This window comes from Gossypium hirsutum, chromosome D01 (assembly GCF_007990345.1).
Source record: "Gossypium hirsutum isolate 1008001.06 chromosome D01, Gossypium_hirsutum_v2.1, whole genome shotgun sequence".
Taxonomy (NCBI): Eukaryota; Viridiplantae; Streptophyta; class Magnoliopsida; order Malvales; family Malvaceae; genus Gossypium; species Gossypium hirsutum.
In genome coordinates, this window is record NC_053437.1 from 3367911 (window position 1) to 3386989 (window position 19079).

A 19079-nucleotide genomic window follows, 5' to 3' on the forward strand; every position below is an offset into this window, starting at 1 on the left:
TAAAAATGTAGACATGGAGATTGAAATTCATATCGCTGAAAATGGAGAAATAGAAACCTTCTGTAGAATTTCAGTATTAGACCATAAGCAGCTGACAATTTGGGACATGTTTGGAAGTGTTAAATCAGTGGAGAATAAGCCAACTCTGTGGTCCACTTTTATTCATTTTGCCAAACACGCCGTTATGCCACGTGTAAAAAGACTGCATGAACTCGAATCCTTCTATGAGAGGGATAGCTATTATAACGTTTAGGTTAGGTTTACATTACATCAATTTATGTTCCAATTATTATGTAAAATGGAGGCTTTTTTTTTCTTTATAATTATTTAATTTCTATTTTGATTCTCCTATTTTTTTAGTTTATATGAATAATAAATATCTTTATATTATATTCAAAATATTTTATTTTTCAACATATTTTGATATCGTTAACATTATAAATGTTATTAGTTAGTAAAAATACTTTATTTTAATTAAAATTATAATGTGAATTTTACGAATTATTGATACGAATTTTTTTTTAATTTTAGAATGTCACACTAATGAATTTAATAAATAAATTTAACAATATTAATAGTTGACTTAAATTTTTAAACTCGAAAAATAAAAATATTAAATTTCTAAAAATAAAAATATAAAAATTAAATTTTAAATATACGAAAACTTAAAGCATACTACAATTTAACACAAAGAATAATTAACCAGTGTGAAGCATGGATCAAAAATCTTACTAACATGTAGTAAATTCAATGTCCGAGAGAGTAATGACATTTGAATGATTTTTATATATTAGGATGAAAAATGATCTCTTCCTTTATTTTGTTTCCTCTCACTTTTCTTCTTTATTAAGTACACTCAAATTCATTTTCTTTTCACTTTTCCTTTCCCTTCTCCTATCCCTCTATTTTTCCACTCAACCAAACACACATTTATTACCTGAGAGGAAAAAATAAATAACATTTGCGCATTAAATTTATGTTGGTTATTTTTAAATATTGATTTTTGTACTAATTTTATAACCATGTTTTTTAATATTTCTTAAAAAATATTAATTATGGACAAAAAACAATTTCAAATAATTTAAGTTTTAGCCCCTTATTAATTTTCCACAAAAATTACTTTGAAAGTGTTATTTTTTATGAAATGGACGTGGTTGTCAATGCAGAAGGACGTATGTTTGAGTGCGCTAAGGCGCATTATCCTCCTATTTATGAGTTAGGGAGAAGTTATAGGTAGATTTAAATATTTTGTCAAAAAATAACATATATGATCAAAACTGAGATTCTTAAAAAAAACATACTTAAAAATTTCGAAGAAGAAATGTGATTATCATTATTTATTTTGGGAACAAAAATTGTGGTTAATGATAGAAACTTCATTTTATCTTTCTCTTTTAGAAATTTAATCTTTTTTATTTTTATGAACTGAATTTTTAGATTTTAAAAATGTAAGTTTAACAGTCAAGTTATAAAAATTCTTTTATTAGATCCATATTTATTACGATGTTATTGTATTGGTTATGTGGATACTAAACGGATATTTTTTTATTCTAAATTATGCCTCATCAACGAATTTAATAGAATAATTTTAATCGAGATCAAATTATATTTTTTAAGGGATTAAAGTATAATTTTATCCATATCTTAACATATTGTTTCATTTTTAAAAAGAATAAACCGAAATTTTATCATTTTAAGAAATCAAAGTGTAATTTAATATTATATCAAACTTATAAATTTAGTAAACAATTTTACCATGTAGGAGGAGGCAAAAATTCTGTCAGTAATAAAAATAATTTTCATGAAAATTTATGCCACTAATATTCATAAATACTAGATCCAAAAAAAGCCCTTAATCCGTGGGTTAAGGATAATTTTGCAGGAAAACACCGACAAAATTGCTTAACATACTCAAATGATGGTAGTTCAAATACATCGCAGGACCATGGTTGAATGGTCACTACAGATTTTCAACTTTATTTTGGCCATTTTCTAAATGTAAGAAATAAAAGTTCATATATAATCTTGATGGACATGGATATGAGTGCAAAATAGATTTGGTCGGCATGTAAGATCATAGTTTGAACCCCTCAAAAGAATATTACAGATTTACATGTCGGAAAACGAGGGAAATGTTGCCAAAAACCTTAAATTATCGAAATAAATAAATAAATTTTTGATTTAATGGGGTAATTATTTAATTATTATACAAAATAAATAGCATTAAAATTTTATTCCTAATTCCTCTGAACTGGTAATCTTCAAAAAATTTTGTGGTGGGAAATTGTTGATCCGTACAAGTGATGGGTTTTCCACAATGGAAGTTGAAACTCCATTTAAGTGGCTTGTTATTATTCTAATAGGATTGAATTAATTAAGACGGTGCTTAATTAATTAAAACCATAACCCTTTCTTTTTGGTTTAGCTTTTTCTAAATTATTATTTGGGTAAACTGCACCCAAGTTCACTAAATTATTAATATATTATGTTTAGGTCACTCAATTTCAAAAAGTTACAAAGTTGTCATTGAATTATTTAAAAAAATTTTATTTACATCATTGGGTTGTTAAGTTTTTTTTTTTAAGTTCGGCTAACGAGTTTTAAGCAATGAGTCGATGATCAATACAATGAATCAGTACCCATTGAAGAGTAGAAGAACATACCTTAGATCCAAATCAATCTGATGGTCAATGTCCAATATCGGAGAAGAAAGTTGTTCGGATATTGGTTTGCAGATTCGTGGCATTCACAGTTGTTTCATAAAAAATGGACTATAAAAAGAGAAAGGGAAATAGAACTTTCGATTAGTGCAAACGGTACAAATAGAGAAAACCATATAATAATGATTTTAACAGCTCAGTAACTTAAATGAAAACTTTCAAATAGTTCTTTATCTATTTTGTAACTTTTTAAAATTGAGTGGTTAAAATATAAATTTACTAATAATTTAGTGATATGGGGTATAGTTTACCTTATTATTTTTATCATTTCTTTTGAAATAAAATAATTGTTGAGGGAAGACCAGCTCGTTTTCTAAATATCATCCTTTCAAAATTAATCAATCCCTTAATAATCAAAACCCAAAGATAATACCGATTTGTCGAGAGATCTGATAAACGTTATCCACTTCGCTATTAGAATTAATGAACACATATTGTATAATTAGAAGATGGAAGACCTAAGTGATAAAGCTAAAACAAGCCGTTCAAGTTAAGAACTTCTAATGTACTCATTAGTCAATAACCACTTTTGGTTAAATATTTAATTATAAAACTTGGCAAACATTGAGGTTTCTTGTGCAAATGAAATACCCATTTTCAAGATATCTCCATTTCCCCCACAAAATTATTATCTCATTATGTATAAAATATATAAAATAAACTAAAAACACCATAAGAATGAGGTTCATTGTATTTGGGAGAGATGGATCCATTATTGACCTTTTCCAAAATACCTTTATATATAATTTCATCAATTTACCTTGAAATTTTGTTATTTTGTTTTATTGAAGTCTTGATTTATGATAAAATTAAAAATTTGAGAATATTAATGGTTTAAGTTCGAGTTAGAATGAACTAAGTTAATTACTTCAACTCGAATTTAAATGTTTAAAACCTTAACTTTTATTAATGATACTAAAATTTCGTTAGTATTTAAATTCTATTGTTAGTTATAATTACTTAGTCAGATATTATTTATATTTGTTGACAGGGAGTCGACTCTTAGCTCAAGTAATTCTATGTATGTAAGCATACTACCTTTTAGGCTTTAATTGATGGTTCGAGTTACATATCTCATATTGACACATTTTTCGAGTTTTTCAAATAGACTATCTCTACCGACTGAGACACTCTCTATAAATCATACACGACTTCGTAAAAATTAGAGACAAAACTTTAATACAAAACCGAGTTATACTCAACCGTTTAAATTTATTTTGAAAGAGCAAGCACGATATTTATAATTCTAGAGAATCAATCGTTTTCCCATTTACTTCTAAGTTAAGTTCAATTGTCACGTTTTAATGTAAATTAAAAAAAGAAAAGACAAAAACCATGTCTTGGTTTCAAAGCAACAATTTCGACATCCTCCCAAAAGCAAAAGCTGCCGCCAAGCGTACAATGCCGTTAATCAAATGCCATGTAATTACTATATATGATTCTCCGACAAGACCTTTCACCTGACATGTGTCGTCTCCTCATCATAACCAAAAATTGATGGGGATGCGTGTCCAATCCACCGTGTTTTGACTCGGTATAGCCAACTCATCCTCCTCAGTCAACTCACACACCACTATCTTTATTCATTACATAAACCAACCGCACTACAAATTCGTGATTTGCTTTCCACTTTTATTCTACTTTTTGGTTGCATACGACATTGATTATGACAAAGACAATATATAAAATAAAACAACATGTGTACCATTGAGATGTAATATTAATGTTTAGATTCTTTGTAAGAATCCTCCATGGCATTACCTTGTTAAAAGAGTAGTCAATTTCTCATCTCTTTTTTTTTCTTGCTTGATCTTTTGTTTGAAACTTGCGGAAATTTCTAAGAAATAACATATGGGGATTTTGGTAATGTTGAATTATTGTTTAGCTTCTTTTTTTTTTTTCTGTTGGAAGATACTTCAAATTTCGGACCATTTGACTGGGCAATTAATCACTAGTTGTCTGTCGACTTGTCGTCTTCTCTACTTTCTTTTATTTATTTATTTATTTTTGTTATGGATTTGGCCAATCAGCAATTTGTATTTGATTCACGCTTTACTACGTAAACAAGTACAGTGTAGAAAAACATTAAAATTAATGGTCCTAACACTCCTGATGAAAGATATTTGTGAGTTCTAACCTTACATTTCAATCCAAAAAGAAAAAATATATAAAATCCTTCATTTTTGGTCTAAGGCCCACTTAAAACGGCTTTAATTTTAAGAAATTTCTTTAACATATAAGTTTAATATAGTGAATTAAATGTTGTCTCAGTTGATATTGTTGTTATTGTAATAATAAAGAGAGTGTGGGTTCAAACGTGTTGAAGTAGATTTTATCTTTTAATTTATGGGCGAGGGGTTTATACGATCATTTGAATGTGGTCTGTATGGCAGTTGAGGATTTTACCAAAAGTGTGTATTTATATACACAAAGGCAACAGTAGGAGGCTAGCAATAGATCTGCTCATGGGCCAGGCCACCTATCCCGAAAAATGGACAAAAATATAGTTTCAAAAAATAGGTTTTGATAAATATATAGGCCCAAAAGATATACTTGGGCAAAAAAATAAAACTCGTTTAAAAAATAGGCATTTTTGGCTTTGGCCTGACCCAACCTGAATTGACAAAATGACAATTTTTTTGTTATTGTTGTTTTAATGCTATTTTCTTGTTGTTTTCCCCTATTTTGCTATCATTTTATTATTATGTTATTATTATTTTGTTGATATTGTTTGGATATTGTATAATGCTTGTTTTATTGTTAATTTTATTATTATTTTAGAGGCATTTGCTTATTAAATTACATCTATTTTAGTGTTATTTAAGTATACATATTTTTTAAAATTTATTTTCAATTTGTTAGGAAATATTTATTTTAATGTTTCTAGTATTTTTGATGTATTATATATATTTAAAAATTATATAAAAAAATTAATGCAGGTGGGCCAGGCCCAAATTTTAACATTTTTATCCAGACTAAGCTTGAGCAAAATTTTCGACCCATTTTTCGGGTTGGCCCAACTCGGCCCATGAACACTTCTAGCTAGCAAGGGCCTTGGTTCCTTCTAAAAATGAAAAATTTTAGCTATCACTCTAAAGACAATAATATTACAAATTAATCAATGGTAAATTTATACTTTGACTCCCAAATCTAAAAAGAAAAAAAATTTAGTCCCTTAAAAATAATGAAATTATAAATTAATACATTATAAAATTATATTTTTATCTCTTGAAATATTTATAATTCAATTTTCACCTCCTTAAAAATTTTCTAACTATCTCATATATATATATATATATATATATTCTTAAATATATCCTAAAATGTTTGAGATCTTGCTAATCTCACTAGTGATTAAATATAAATGAGATAATTGCTTTTATAATAATATCGAGAGAATTATATTTTGAACCTAAAGTCATGTATAAGTTTTCATAGAATTAATTAAAAAATAAATCAAGTTGACTAATAGCTAGTTAACCAAAATATTAGCCATAATAATATATAAATTCCTTTTTTCTAATTTTTTTAGAAAAGTACAGTATTAAGTAATTTCATTAGATAAAATCATAAACAAGAGGAAATAGATATGTTGTGATCTCTTCCAACAAGTAAGTTCATGAACGAAGTCGATGGGGATCTAAATAAACGTATCAAAACATTTAGTTATGTGATTAGCAACACTATTAAGAGCTCTCCGAATATGTCGGATACGAATCTCCCATTTCTAACGCAAAACTTGATGTAACAGCCACAATTTCACTAAACTACTACTAACTCCTTCACAAGACAAAAGTAATTTTGTGGCAATTTTTTCTCCATCATTTGTTTTTCTTCTTGTCTTTTATAGTTCAAAGAATCCAAGAACCAATTGCAAATAGGTCGGTTTGGGATGATGTGGATGAATTTAGCACATGCCAAATTATGTGGTTGATGATTCTAACCAATATATTTGACTTGAAAATGAGTTATTTTTTCTTTTAAAATTTTGCTTTCATCCATCATTAATGCTTAGAATTTTCGAGATTTACATTCCAATGGGTTGAATAATGAAATTCTTGTAGAAAATTATAAATAATTCATCATCATTTGTAAATATATTATTTTCATCCATGAGCTAAAAATATTACGTCTATAATACAAACTTCCATCATTTATATTTTATTTAATGGACCGTCAATTTTTTCTACCCAACTTTGTCACACAATCAATTGATCATATAGCCATATCACATGTTTTGTCAAGCCACATGGTCTTATTGGTAGCATTAGTACTTCTTCTTTTCTCATTTTATTGTAAATTTAAATTATCAAATGTATGGAAAGTTTGAAAATTGGAAGAAAAAATTTATAGCAATTATAAAAAAAAACACACACACACAAAATACTCACATTGCAAATCGAAAAGAGAAATGCCCATATATATAGTGAGTGTTTGGGGTTTTCCTTTCAATTATTTACATTTAAGGCCTTGTATGGCTATTGGGTAAGCTAACCCAAGATTGCAAGGCTTAAAAAGGTTGGGTTCTGCCTTTTAAAATAGATTACTAATTATTTTCCTTGCATTCTAATACAATTTTATTAACTTTACCTTTACTATAACGATCCGATATTAGTCGATACCAAAGTGATTTTATATCGAAAATTGATATATATATCAAATAACACTAAAAGCATATCCATCGCAATACTTTGAAAGTAAAAGTGTTCATAGACTAAATCGGATCAAGTCATTGCATTGTATCAATACCAAATATACTTGTCCAAGTTTGGTGTAGTTCGAAACATAGGCCTTAAATTTTATTGAAATATGATCATATTTGTAAATTGATAACCCAAATTTATTTAAGTCCTCCCATATATCTATATATATATAATTTTATAAAATTAAGTTACAGACAAGAGAAAAGAAATTACATCAATAGGATTTGAACTTGGGTCATTGAGATGTCAGCAAGAGGCTTTAACAACTGCTCCTTTATGCTATTGACTATATATATGGGGAGTGATCTACTTACATCCTGCACGCTTTTGTATCTCTTTGTACGTTTAATATTTTAACGATCCGATCATTAAATTAAAATTCATATATAGTTTTCAAATTTATCTCAAAAATTATTTTGTTTTCTTGTATAAACTAGGCTTAAGTATTTTTGAAGTAAAGCCCATTGACTAATTTACAGTTTGGGAAGAAAAGAATTAATTTAGGGCCTGATGGACTTGTTTGGTTGAATTTTAGTTTTAAGGGTTAGCTTTGGTAGGTCAATGGGCCTGTCTTCTCCTATTTATTAAATATTTATTTTTAGATCAAAAGTAGAGCATAGAGCAATCAATTTTCATATAATTTTTCATCATTAATTATATATATTTATAAATCTCTTCAAATAAAAATCTAATTCTTTTAAATTGAAAAAAAAAAGAGTTCTCAAAATATTCATAGAAAATCAACATGAATTGATTTAATTGATTGAATTCCTATTTATATTTTAATAAATTTTAAAAACAAAATTAATTAAAGAGAGAACCAAAGAAACCCAAGTGATCATCCAAATTTGGTCATAAAATTACTCAGTCTGTTACCAAACCCAAACTCACGGGTAGGTGAGCCCATCATAAGCCGCCTACTTTCTCTTCTGGTGTGTCTGCATTCGAGTTTCCCACTCCCCCTTATACCTTGTAAGAACAAAGACAACCCCCCCTTTTATAGATCGTTAAAAATGTTGTCTTGAAGGAAAATATTTGCAATTAAGCTGCTAAAAAGACAAAATTCAACAAGGTACTTTTGCTCTCTCCTATCCTTTTCAAATTGTTTTTGATTTTTTTTGGATATAGCTTGTTTTTTTTTTGGGGGGGGGGATTTTCTTTGATTTTTCAGCTAGAAAAATTTACTAGCTTGATTGGTTTTTTGGGTAAATTTCAATTATTGGAAACTTGGGTTTTTATGTTTACCTTCTTCTCTTCCAAACCCATCATTTCTTTCTCTCTGATTCCAGGTCAAGCTTTTGCTTTCAGCTGTGAACAAAAGAATTTTTTTTTTCTTTTAATGATTTGGGGATTGGATAATATGAGTGATTTAATTGGTCTCACGAGTGTAATTTTGTTTTGATTGTTTGATTTACTGTAGAAGATAATTTATGTATAACTTGACTACAAACTGCTTTATCGTTTTCATGGTCTACTTTTCATTTTACTTTGATTTTACAAGTTCTGGAACTTGGGTATGTCTTTTCAAGTGTCACTGTTATCACAGGTTTGTGTGAAGTGCATAATTCTAGTGGCTTCTGCTACTTTGTTGGATTGAAACTCTTTTGTTCTTTTATGGTTTTTGTTATCATAAATTGAGAATTTTTTTCCTCTTTTGTTGAATTCCTTGCCGACTTTCATTAATTAACCTGATAACTTAGTGTTCTTTCTCCGTTTGTTTGGAAGTAAAATATTTTTCGGAAAAGGTTTTCAGCCTTTTCCAGTGTTTGTTTGGCTGAAAATATTTTCTTAACGTAAAATCAATTACAAACACGGGAAAAAGAAGCCTTAATTTTGGAAAATGTCTTACCGTTTCTAAGTCGGTAAGACATTTTCAGGAAAATTAGACACCGATCTTCCCTTTCCCTTCCCCTTCCCCTTCCCCTTCCCCTATCCTTGACACCTGATCTTCTGCTTGCCATCAGCCAACACCGATTCTCAACACCAGACACCGGCGTTCATCAACCTTTTTTCTATGTTTTGATTTCGGAGCAATAATTGAGGGAATCAGAAAATGGAGAAAACTGATGGAATTGGGAAAGAAAATGTAAGCACAGAAGAAAAGCAAAGTTTCAAAGATGGATCAATTTGTGGGTATAATTCGCTTCACCACCTCTTGAGCGCAAATCTCAAGCCTCAACTCTACCAGGTCTTTTCTTTTTCTTTTTTCCCGCTTTCCGGGTTGTAATTTATCTGTCTTCACTTTATTGATTTAATTGGGTATTTTTGTTTTTCTTAATCTGGCCATGCACTGGGCAAAAAAATTCCAATCTTTCCTGTTATTTTTCTTGCTTATATATATTTATTAACTGTAAAAGCAAATTTGATCATGAAAAAGGAAACCCCATTTCAAATTGTCTATTATGAATCGATTGGTTATTGTCATTTTGGTCAGTTTTTGCCACTGAAATGATCATTGCAGTCGATCCTAGAATTTGTAAACAGTTTATCTCATTAACAAGTAACATGTTTTGCCTATTAAAAGTCAAAATCTACTGATCTTATTGCTGGTGAAAGTAACAATCTTTTGGAATTTTGTTATGGTTTATTAATAGGAAGTCAGCCGGTTGCTTCTGGGGCTGAATTGCGGAAAAGCACTTGAAACTATTGTTCCACCTGAATCAGCTAAAGCCCTCTCTTCAAAACATGATTTTGATCTTCAGGTGCCTATTTATTTATCCAACATTACTGCATTATAACGATTCGTTGATATAGAGATCCATCATCTTAGCTCATCAATATTGGAAAACAATAACCACAAGGTTGGCCTGGCTGAAATCGTAATACTCTTATAAAACAATCAAAGTGAAGGAACAATATATGTTTTGGACACTTTAGATATACAAGGCACTACCATGCATTTTGACTGCAACTGAAGATTATGTTAATCTTTAGGCAGGGTTAGTTAATCTATGTCATATATTCTGATATTTGTATGGAATATTTTACTTCCTCCATTTTCCCCCTTTTCCAGTTTCTAGTTCATACATTTGAACATTTGGTTATAATAGTTCTAATGTATAATTTTAGTACTACCAGGATCTCCTTGAAATATGTTGATTTTCATTCAATCCACTCTTATCTAAGTGGTTGAAAAACATCCCTTTTCTCATTACAAAATTATTCTCTCACCGACATGACCTGAGCATACTTGTAGCTATTATCTCCGTACATTTTTGTCATTTCAATACAAGTATATTGTAGAAGGCAGTTATATGTGCTTTTCCATTTCAAATCATTCCAGGCTTACAAATTTTCTGCTGACAAAGAGTTGTGAAGAGAATCCCGGGTAAGGGTCGGTCTTATTCAGAACTCCATTGCTTTCCCAACCACTGCTCCCTTTTCAGACCAGAAAAAAGCTATATTTGAGAAATTGAGACCAATAATTGATGCTGCTGGTGCTTCAGGAGTCAACATACTATGCTTGCAGGTATGGTCAATTTTATTGATCGATGCATAATATTCTGAAAATGCAAATTAATGAGTCTATGATGCAAGTTCAGGAAGCATGGATGATGCCATTTGCCTTCTGTACACGAGAAAAGAGGTGGTGTGAATTTGCAGAACCTGTTAACAGGGAATCTACACAATTTCTTCAGGAATTTGCACTCAAGTATAACATGGTCATTATAAGATCAATTCTTGAGAGGGATATAAATCATGGAGAGACTCTGGAATACTGCTGTTATAATTGGAAATCATGGCAACATAATAGGCAAGCACCGTAAGGTAAACGCAGTAGTTTATCTGGGTTTGGGTTTATGTTTCTTGAATTTTTATTTATTTTGCTTAATTGACTGGCTTCTGGCAGAACCATATTCCTAGAGTTGGGGACTTCAATGAGAGCACGTATTATATGGAAGGAAATACCGGGCATCCTGTATTTGAGACTGTTTATGGGAAGATTGCTGTTAATATATGTTACGGAAGGCACCATCCTTTGAATTGGCTAGCTTTTGGTTTGAATGGTGCTGAGATCGTTTTCAACCCATCAGCCACGGTCGGTGAACTTAGTGAACCAATGTGGCCCATTGAGGTTATTCTTTACCCCCATTTCATATAATACGTAACTATCTAAAGATTGGATGTGATACTGATTTAGTAGGGAGTCATCTAATATTACAGGTGCAAGTGACATTTTGATACAGATGTTAGCATTATATCAGTTAATGCCTGCCTACCACCGAACTGTCTTCTACAAGTCGTTTGACATATTATTCCTTTATATTACAGGCACGTAACGCTTCAATAGCAAACAGTTACTTTGTTGGGTCAATCAATCGTGTAGGGACTGAGATTTTCCCCAACCCATTCACCTCAGGGGATGGAAAGCCACAACATCCAGATTTTGGCCATTTCTATGGATCTAGTCATTTTTCAGCACCTGATGCTTCCTGCACACCATCACTCTCCCGTTTTAAGGATGGACTGATGATCTCAGATATGGATCTTAACCTCTGTAGGCAACTGAAAGACAAATGGGGGTTCCGAATGACTGCAAGATATGAGTTATATGCAGATACGCTTGCCAGTTATCTGAAACCAGACTTTGAACCCCAAGTCATCTCTGATCCCTTTTTACATAAGAAGTCTTTTTAAGTACCTGTCTTCTTAAGTTCCAGGTACTAATTGTAGCTCAATGTATGAAGTTAATAAATGGAGATGAAAATAGAAACTGTATTGATATATCATATTGAATCATCCACAAGAACAAGTTCGTTGTGTTTGTGTTTGTTAGTATTTGTGCCCGTTTCTGTTTAATATATAAATTTATTAATATATATATAAATTTATTAATATATGTAAAAACAGCTTTTCTAGAAAATATTTTCAGAAAATTTGCCAAACAACAGAAAATATTTTATACAGATTCATTCAAATTCCAGAAAAGTAAATCATTTCTAGAAAAGTAAAAGTAAATCATTTTTTAAAAAATATTTTACTGGCAAACAAACGGAGTCTAAGTGTCTTTCTCAATGTTGTGAATCATGTATATTGGCGTTTGCATGTTATGATCTACCTTTCTCTTTCAGTTATATGGAGGAGTGAGTCAGTTATATGGAGGAGTGAGAGCTTAGGTGGTTCAATCAGAATGGATGCTTGCAATTGCATTGAGCCGCAATGGCCGCCAGATGATCTGTTAATGAAATATCAATATATTTTCGACTTCTTCATTGCGCTTGCTTAGTTCTCAATTCCTTTAGAGCTTATTAACTTGTGGACTTTTACAATGCATACGAGAACCGTGGCCATGGTAATGACGACTGCTGTGGTATCATGTGCAACTGCCTTGATGCTGGTACATATTATTCCTGATGTATTGAGTGTCAAAACCCGAGAATTACTTTTGAGAATTAAGGCCGCCGAGCTCGATAGAGAAATGGGTCTAATTCGTACACAAGAGGAAACATGAGAATTATTTTTCAAAAGTATATATGTAAATATATTTATTGGCATTTATCCAATGGCCTAAGAACGTACTGAACTATTCAAGAATGAATCGAACCACCCTCGCTTGCACCATATCAGCCTCACAAACCAAGACTAAATCGTAGCAAAGAACAAATGGGAGATTTGCGAACCCTGCCTTGCCAGACGAATTGAATGCCACTCATTTTTATCAACAGCATGTTTAATACTATGTCGTAGACACTCCATCCCAAGGACAAATAGATAGGACAATGAGGATCGTCTTTTGTAATTCCACTTGTCGGTTTGAACTCTTCAGCTAATTGCCTAATCCCCCATTCCATAGCACTTGCATTGAAGAAGATGAGATGCATCGCATAATTAACTGAACAAGCAGTCCTAGGAATCTTGCTTAGTTCAAATATCCTCTTAAGAAATCCCATTGCACTTTATCATCAGTTTTCTCCAAGTCTACCTTGATAGGCATCCACCCAACCTTTGAATAACTTCTTAGGCAATAAGAATATCATCCGTGATGCCTCTACTCGGAATAAAATTAACTTGATTTGGTTCCACTAACTTCAGTATAATCCATTCAATCTATTAACTATAATCTTAGTAATTAATTTATTAAACATAGTGCACAAATTAATCGATCGAACGATAGTGAGAAAGACTCCAGAGTCTATTGCATATGTTGCTTAATGATGTTAGAATTTAGCTACCAAACTTTCTCAATCTTGTGATCTTGAGGGGTTTCTAAATAACTTCATAAAGGTAATTGCACCAACATCTCCGAATCATGATGTTGATTATAAGTCGGCCTCTAAACTTCAAATCATACTTATTACATCTTCAAACAATTAAGATCATATCATTAGATTCTTCTGTTACTAAAATTGTTTGGCATGTCAAATCTTATGTGATATAATTTAAAATATTTTTTAAAAATAATAATTTTGAGGTTTTCAAAGTTTTTTTTATGGAAGCTTTATTATTCACTTTTTTTTTCAGTTTCTCTTTTTCTTTTTACTTACTTTTAAAAGTTATGCAGTCATTTATTGTTATTATTAAAGAGTAATTTTATGATCCACCATAATTCGGGTAATCACTATTTCAATAAAAAAAGTAAAGGCATCCATGAAAAATAAGAAAAGAAAATGTGTATGTTATAATAAATAAAAATCATTAGTAGAATTCTGTATCATTTGTAAACTCAGCTACAAGTTTTGTTCCTCACAACAACCTATTACAAAACCCCTTTCCATAAATTTTGTTTCCTTTTGCTTGTTGCACAAGAAACTCAAAAAGAAAATTATTTTGCACCAACTCCTCTATAATTCTTTTAAATCCTCTGGTTTTGCCTGCAATGTAGTGATTCTTTCATGGTCTTCCCCCTTTTTTGGGGGGGTTTATGTCTCCCTGTAATTGGTTGGTAACGAGACACTGTCTTTGTGCTTATATTGCCTCGAAAAGAACTCGATGCTCCAAAAGATCCGATAAAACACTTCTCATTTTATCAAGTGAAACAGGTTTCAATATAATACCATCCATACCGACTCTCATGCAGTTCTCTTTCGTCACCTTGTCTGTATTTCCGGTGAGCGCTACTATTATCGGCCTTTCATGGCGTTTTGTGAATTTCTCATTTATGCGGATTGCGACTTCGTAACCATCCATACCAGGAACACAAACATCCATGAAAACAACCTTGTGCTCATGAGAAACTACACGCAAACACTCTTCCCTTGAGCTTACCATCGTTACATCACACCCAAGATGCACAAGAAGCCCCTTAGTCACCATCCGGCTAACCCTGCAATGATGGCATAACAACTCCATGTTCATTCACTTGGCATGGAGGAAAAAAACAGTACTCATAATCGAATTATTCTACATCAGTCCATCAATCGAAAACACCCCATCCCATTTAATGTAACAATTTATCAGCTCAGTGAAAAGCATGTTTTTATCATATGCAAATCATAATGATAGCAGTGTGAATTTACCATTAATGCATATGGAAGAAGCATACATGAAAATAATATGCAACTAAACAAGCAAGAAATACGAGTACCGGATATATCTTATCATCTGTAACTACGAAATATGATCAAAAACATTATCAAATAAATAGGAATTAACATGAACAGGATGAAACTGACCCATTCTCATCCATAACCAGAACTTTAAGCCCGGGAAAAGCTGTTGGACCATGATTTGTTGGTACTTTAGGCATGAAAGGAAGTTTAGGTTCGTTCAACCGTTCCGGGATGCCGAGTTTTACCATGAAGATAGCAGTACATCCCTTACCAAGACCTTCACTCTCGATCCAAATATGTCCCTCCATTAGATTTACAAATCTGATCACATAATAAAGAAGGTAAAACATTAGGCAGATAGCTAAAAAATCAAAAACACCAGTATAGAGGTTGGGCTGAAGCCAATGCACTACAACAATAACCGAGATGCTAACTAAGTACAGGGAAAAAGTGTACCTCTTACAAATGGCAAGACCTAGACCACTGCCACCAGAATTTCGTGTTGCCGTTGATTGAGTTTGTGCAAATTTGGTAAATAACTTTGGAATATCTTGGGGGCTAATCCCTACACCTGAATCTTTCACCTACACCAGAAGCGAAGAAGCATAAACATTAATCAACCACTAAAGATAAAGCATAATACAACTGGCAACAACAGAACCAACCTGTACACGCAAATAAAAGTGATTATCGCTGGGCACAGGGAAAAATTCAGGGGTCTGAGAATCTCTCAGTAATTCTGATTTTGTGACAAAAGCAGTGATTGAAATGCTGCCCTCCTTTGAAAATTTCACAGCATTACCAACGACATTTAAAATTGTTTGCATCAGGCGCTTCTCATCACCAATGGCATATTCAGGCAAGTCCGGAGCCAAATTTAATGAAACATGAAGCTTTTTAACAGATGCAATGGGCTTGATCAAGTTAAGGACCTACAACACAATAAAACCATGTTACTATAATGAAAAAACACCGAGCAGCAATTTTAAAAATTTTCCAGAAGCCAAAGAATGAAATTCTACCTCTCTGAATACGGCAAAAAGGTTAAAAGTTCCAAGGTCTAGTTGAAGGCTGCCATCTTCCAGCCTCGAAAGATCCAATACATCATTTATTAGAGTTGAAAGAAGGTTACTACTCTTGAGAATCGTTTCAACCATCAGACGTTGTTCAGGTGTTAACTCGGTTTCCTGCAGTAAAGAAGATAGAGCAATAATAGCATGCATTGGGGTTCTCATCTCGTGATTCATAACAGCCAAGAAATCATTTCGAGCACGGATTGCCGTCTCTGCTTCTCTTCTGGCAAGGTCAAGTGCAACATTCTGCTCCATAAGAAGATCCCTAGCCCTCATTGACTCTTCTAAAATTGCAGCATGTGAAAGAGCAACGGCCACCTGATTCATTATACAAATGTACAAATCAAGTGCTTTTAGCAACATTGATATCTGGAACATATGCAACAATCTAAGAGCGACAAACTTAGTTACCTGATCAGCAACTACTTCAACAAGCTCCAGTTCGTGGGCATGCCATTGCCTTGCACTATCAGAAGGGAGCATCAAAACCATCAAAGCATATCGTTTTGTTGAAAGTTCCGGCCAATCGTTAATTTGGAAGTTAGAGAGATGCAGGAGTGGGACACGAACAGCAACCACCTCCCCAGGCATGTACTTCCCTGCGGGGCGTATTCGCGCCACGGGACATTTTGGGGATATTTTTACTGCATGACTGCTACTAAATACCTGATTGATCACAGGAAGATGGATTGGTACAGTATACCCAACTGGATTCTGTTGACGAAGAGTGTATGAAAGTTGGAGCTCAAGTCCAGTACGTGTTGGCATCCACAGGGCACATTCTTCTAGTGCCAAAGTTCGACCCAATTCAACAAGAGTGGTTTTTAATATTGTATGTCTATCCAAAGTGCTTCTGATCTCATGTGTAAGCATCCTGACATGTCGACCTGTTTCCTCTTGTGTACGAATTAGACCCATTTCTCTATCGAGCTCGGCGGCCTTATTTTTCAAAAATAATTCTCGGGTTTTAACACTCAATAAATCAGGAATAATATGCACCAGCATCAAGGCAGTTGCACACGATACCACAGCAGTAAAAACCTTAGCAGTCGTCATTACCATAGCCACAGTTCTCGTATGCATTGTAAAAGTCCACAAGTTAATAAGATGCGTTGCACCACAAAGTACTATAAAGGCACCAAATTGCACAAGTACCCATCTATATGGAAACACGGCAGATTTCTTCACAAAGTATATAAGCTCTAAAGGAATTGAGAAATAAGCAAGCGCAATGAAGAAGTCGGAAATATATTGATATTTCATTAACAGATCATCTGGTGGCCATTGCGGCTCAATACAGTTGCAAGAATCCATTCTGATTGAATCACCTAGGCTCTCACTCCTTCTTCATATACCTGAAGGAGAAAGGTAAATCATAACATGCAAAGACCAATATGCATGATTAACAACATTGAGAAAGACATTTAGATTCTGCAATACCTAACAATTACATACACTAAGTTATCAGATTAATCAAAGAAAGTCGGCAACAAATTCAACAGAAAAGGAAAACAATTTCTCATACTATGATAGCAAAACCATAAAAGAACAAAAGAGTTTCAATCCAACAAACTAGCAGAAGCCACTAGAATTATGCACTTCACACAAATCTGTGATAACAGTGACACTTGAAATGACATACCCAAGTTCTAGAACTTGTAAAATCAAAGTAAAATGAAAAGTAGACCATGAAAACGATAAAGCAGTTTGTAGTCAAGTAATACATAAATATCTTCTACGGTAAATCAAACAATCAAAACAAAATTACACTCGTGAGACCAATTAAATCATTCAAATTATCCAATCCCCAAATCATTAAAAGAAAAAAATAGAATCTTTTGTTCACAGCTGAAAGCAAAAGCTTGACCTGGAACCAGAGAGAAAGAAATGGTGGGTTTGGAAGAGAAGAAAGGAAACATAAAAACCCAAGTTTCCAATAATTGAAACTTACCCAAAAAACCAATCAAGCTAGTAAATTTTACTAGCTGAAAAATCAAAGAAAATTCCCCCCTCCCTTCCAAAAAAAACCAAAAACAATTTGAAAAGGATAGGAGAGAGCAAAAGTACCTTGTTGAGTTTTGTCTTTTTAGCAGCTTAATTGCAAATATTTTCCTTCAAGACAACATTTTTAACGATCTATAAAAGGGGGGGTTGTCTTTGTTCTTACAAGGTATAAGGGGGAGTGGGAAACTCGAATGTAGACAGAGCAGAAAAGAAAGTAGGCGGCTTATGATGTTCTCACTTACCCGTGAGATTGGGTTTGGTAACAGACGAACTAATCAAGTCCGTTTCGACCTTTTGAGTTATTACTTGATCATTAATGATGTGGGACCCAATGAGGTCATGATGTATGGCTGAGATTATGTTAGAGTTTCACAGATGGGTGAGGATAGAGTGTTGAAATCTTCCCCCTAAAAAGGGAAATGGGGACCCAATTTGGATGACAACTTGTGTTTCTTTGGCTTTCCTTTTTTGAAGTTTTGTTCTTTTTGAAATTACTTCTCTCCTTACATCATTTTCCTTTATTGGAAAAAGTCTAGGGAAAGACGGTTATCTTCCTTCTTAGTTAGATATATTATCGGTCCTTAAAAAGATTAAAAAAATAATTCACGCAAAAATAATTATGGATGAGACTCATTAAAATAAAAATAGATATTCAATTTCTCTTAATATTTTGGGAACACTTTTTGTAATTTAATAGAATTAGAGAGATTTATAATATATATATATGTGGTTAATGGTGAAAATTTATATCAATACACGTAAAAATTCGTAATTTTAATTATTAATTCAAAATTGATTGCTATATGCTTTTGAATTAAAACAAAAATAATAGCTTTCAAAAAAATAAATAATAAAATACTTAGTAAATAGGAGAGGAGAGGCCCATTGACCTAGCAAATCTAACCCATAAAACTAGTATTCAACCCAACAAGCCCTAAAATAAACCTTTTCTTTATATAAGAATATCTTGATAATAGGCCCAATTTATACATGTTTTATACTTAATTTTGATAATTTTAAGTTTATTATATAATTTTTTTTATTAGTTGCAAAAGTAAGATTGGAAAGTTAAGAAAAGTCGTTGATTCG

General features: G+C 32.1%; 1 protein-coding gene and 1 pseudogene across 3 annotated transcripts; one reads left to right on the top strand and one right to left on the bottom strand.

Moving 5' to 3' along the window:
- The first annotated feature begins 8248 nt into the window (after positions 1–8248).
- On the top strand, positions 8249–12196 carry LOC107936184 (beta-ureidopropionase-like; annotated as a pseudogene).
- Positions 12197–14019: 1823 nt separating this feature from the next.
- Positions 14020–18255, bottom strand: LOC107936175 (ethylene receptor). 3 transcript variants are annotated; one of them, XM_016868850.2, is made up of 7 exons: positions 18054–18255; positions 16398–17341; positions 15936–16304; positions 15579–15845; positions 15370–15497; positions 15037–15234; positions 14020–14687 (listed from the first exon to the last, which is right to left on the bottom strand). In XM_016868850.2, the coding sequence occupies exons 2-7, from the start codon at positions 17298–17300 to the stop codon at positions 14330–14332; spliced, it is 2223 nt and encodes a 740-aa protein (XP_016724339.2). In that variant the 5' UTR covers positions 17301–17341; positions 18054–18255; the 3' UTR covers positions 14020–14329. The 3 variants fall into 3 exon arrangements, with proteins under 3 accessions (XP_016724339.2, XP_040942720.1, XP_040942718.1); XM_041086786.1 differs by lacking the exon at positions 18054–18255 and adding an exon at positions 17938–18040; XM_041086784.1 differs by lacking the exon at positions 18054–18255 and adding an exon at positions 17854–17935.
- Positions 18256–19079: the final 824 nt, after the last annotated feature.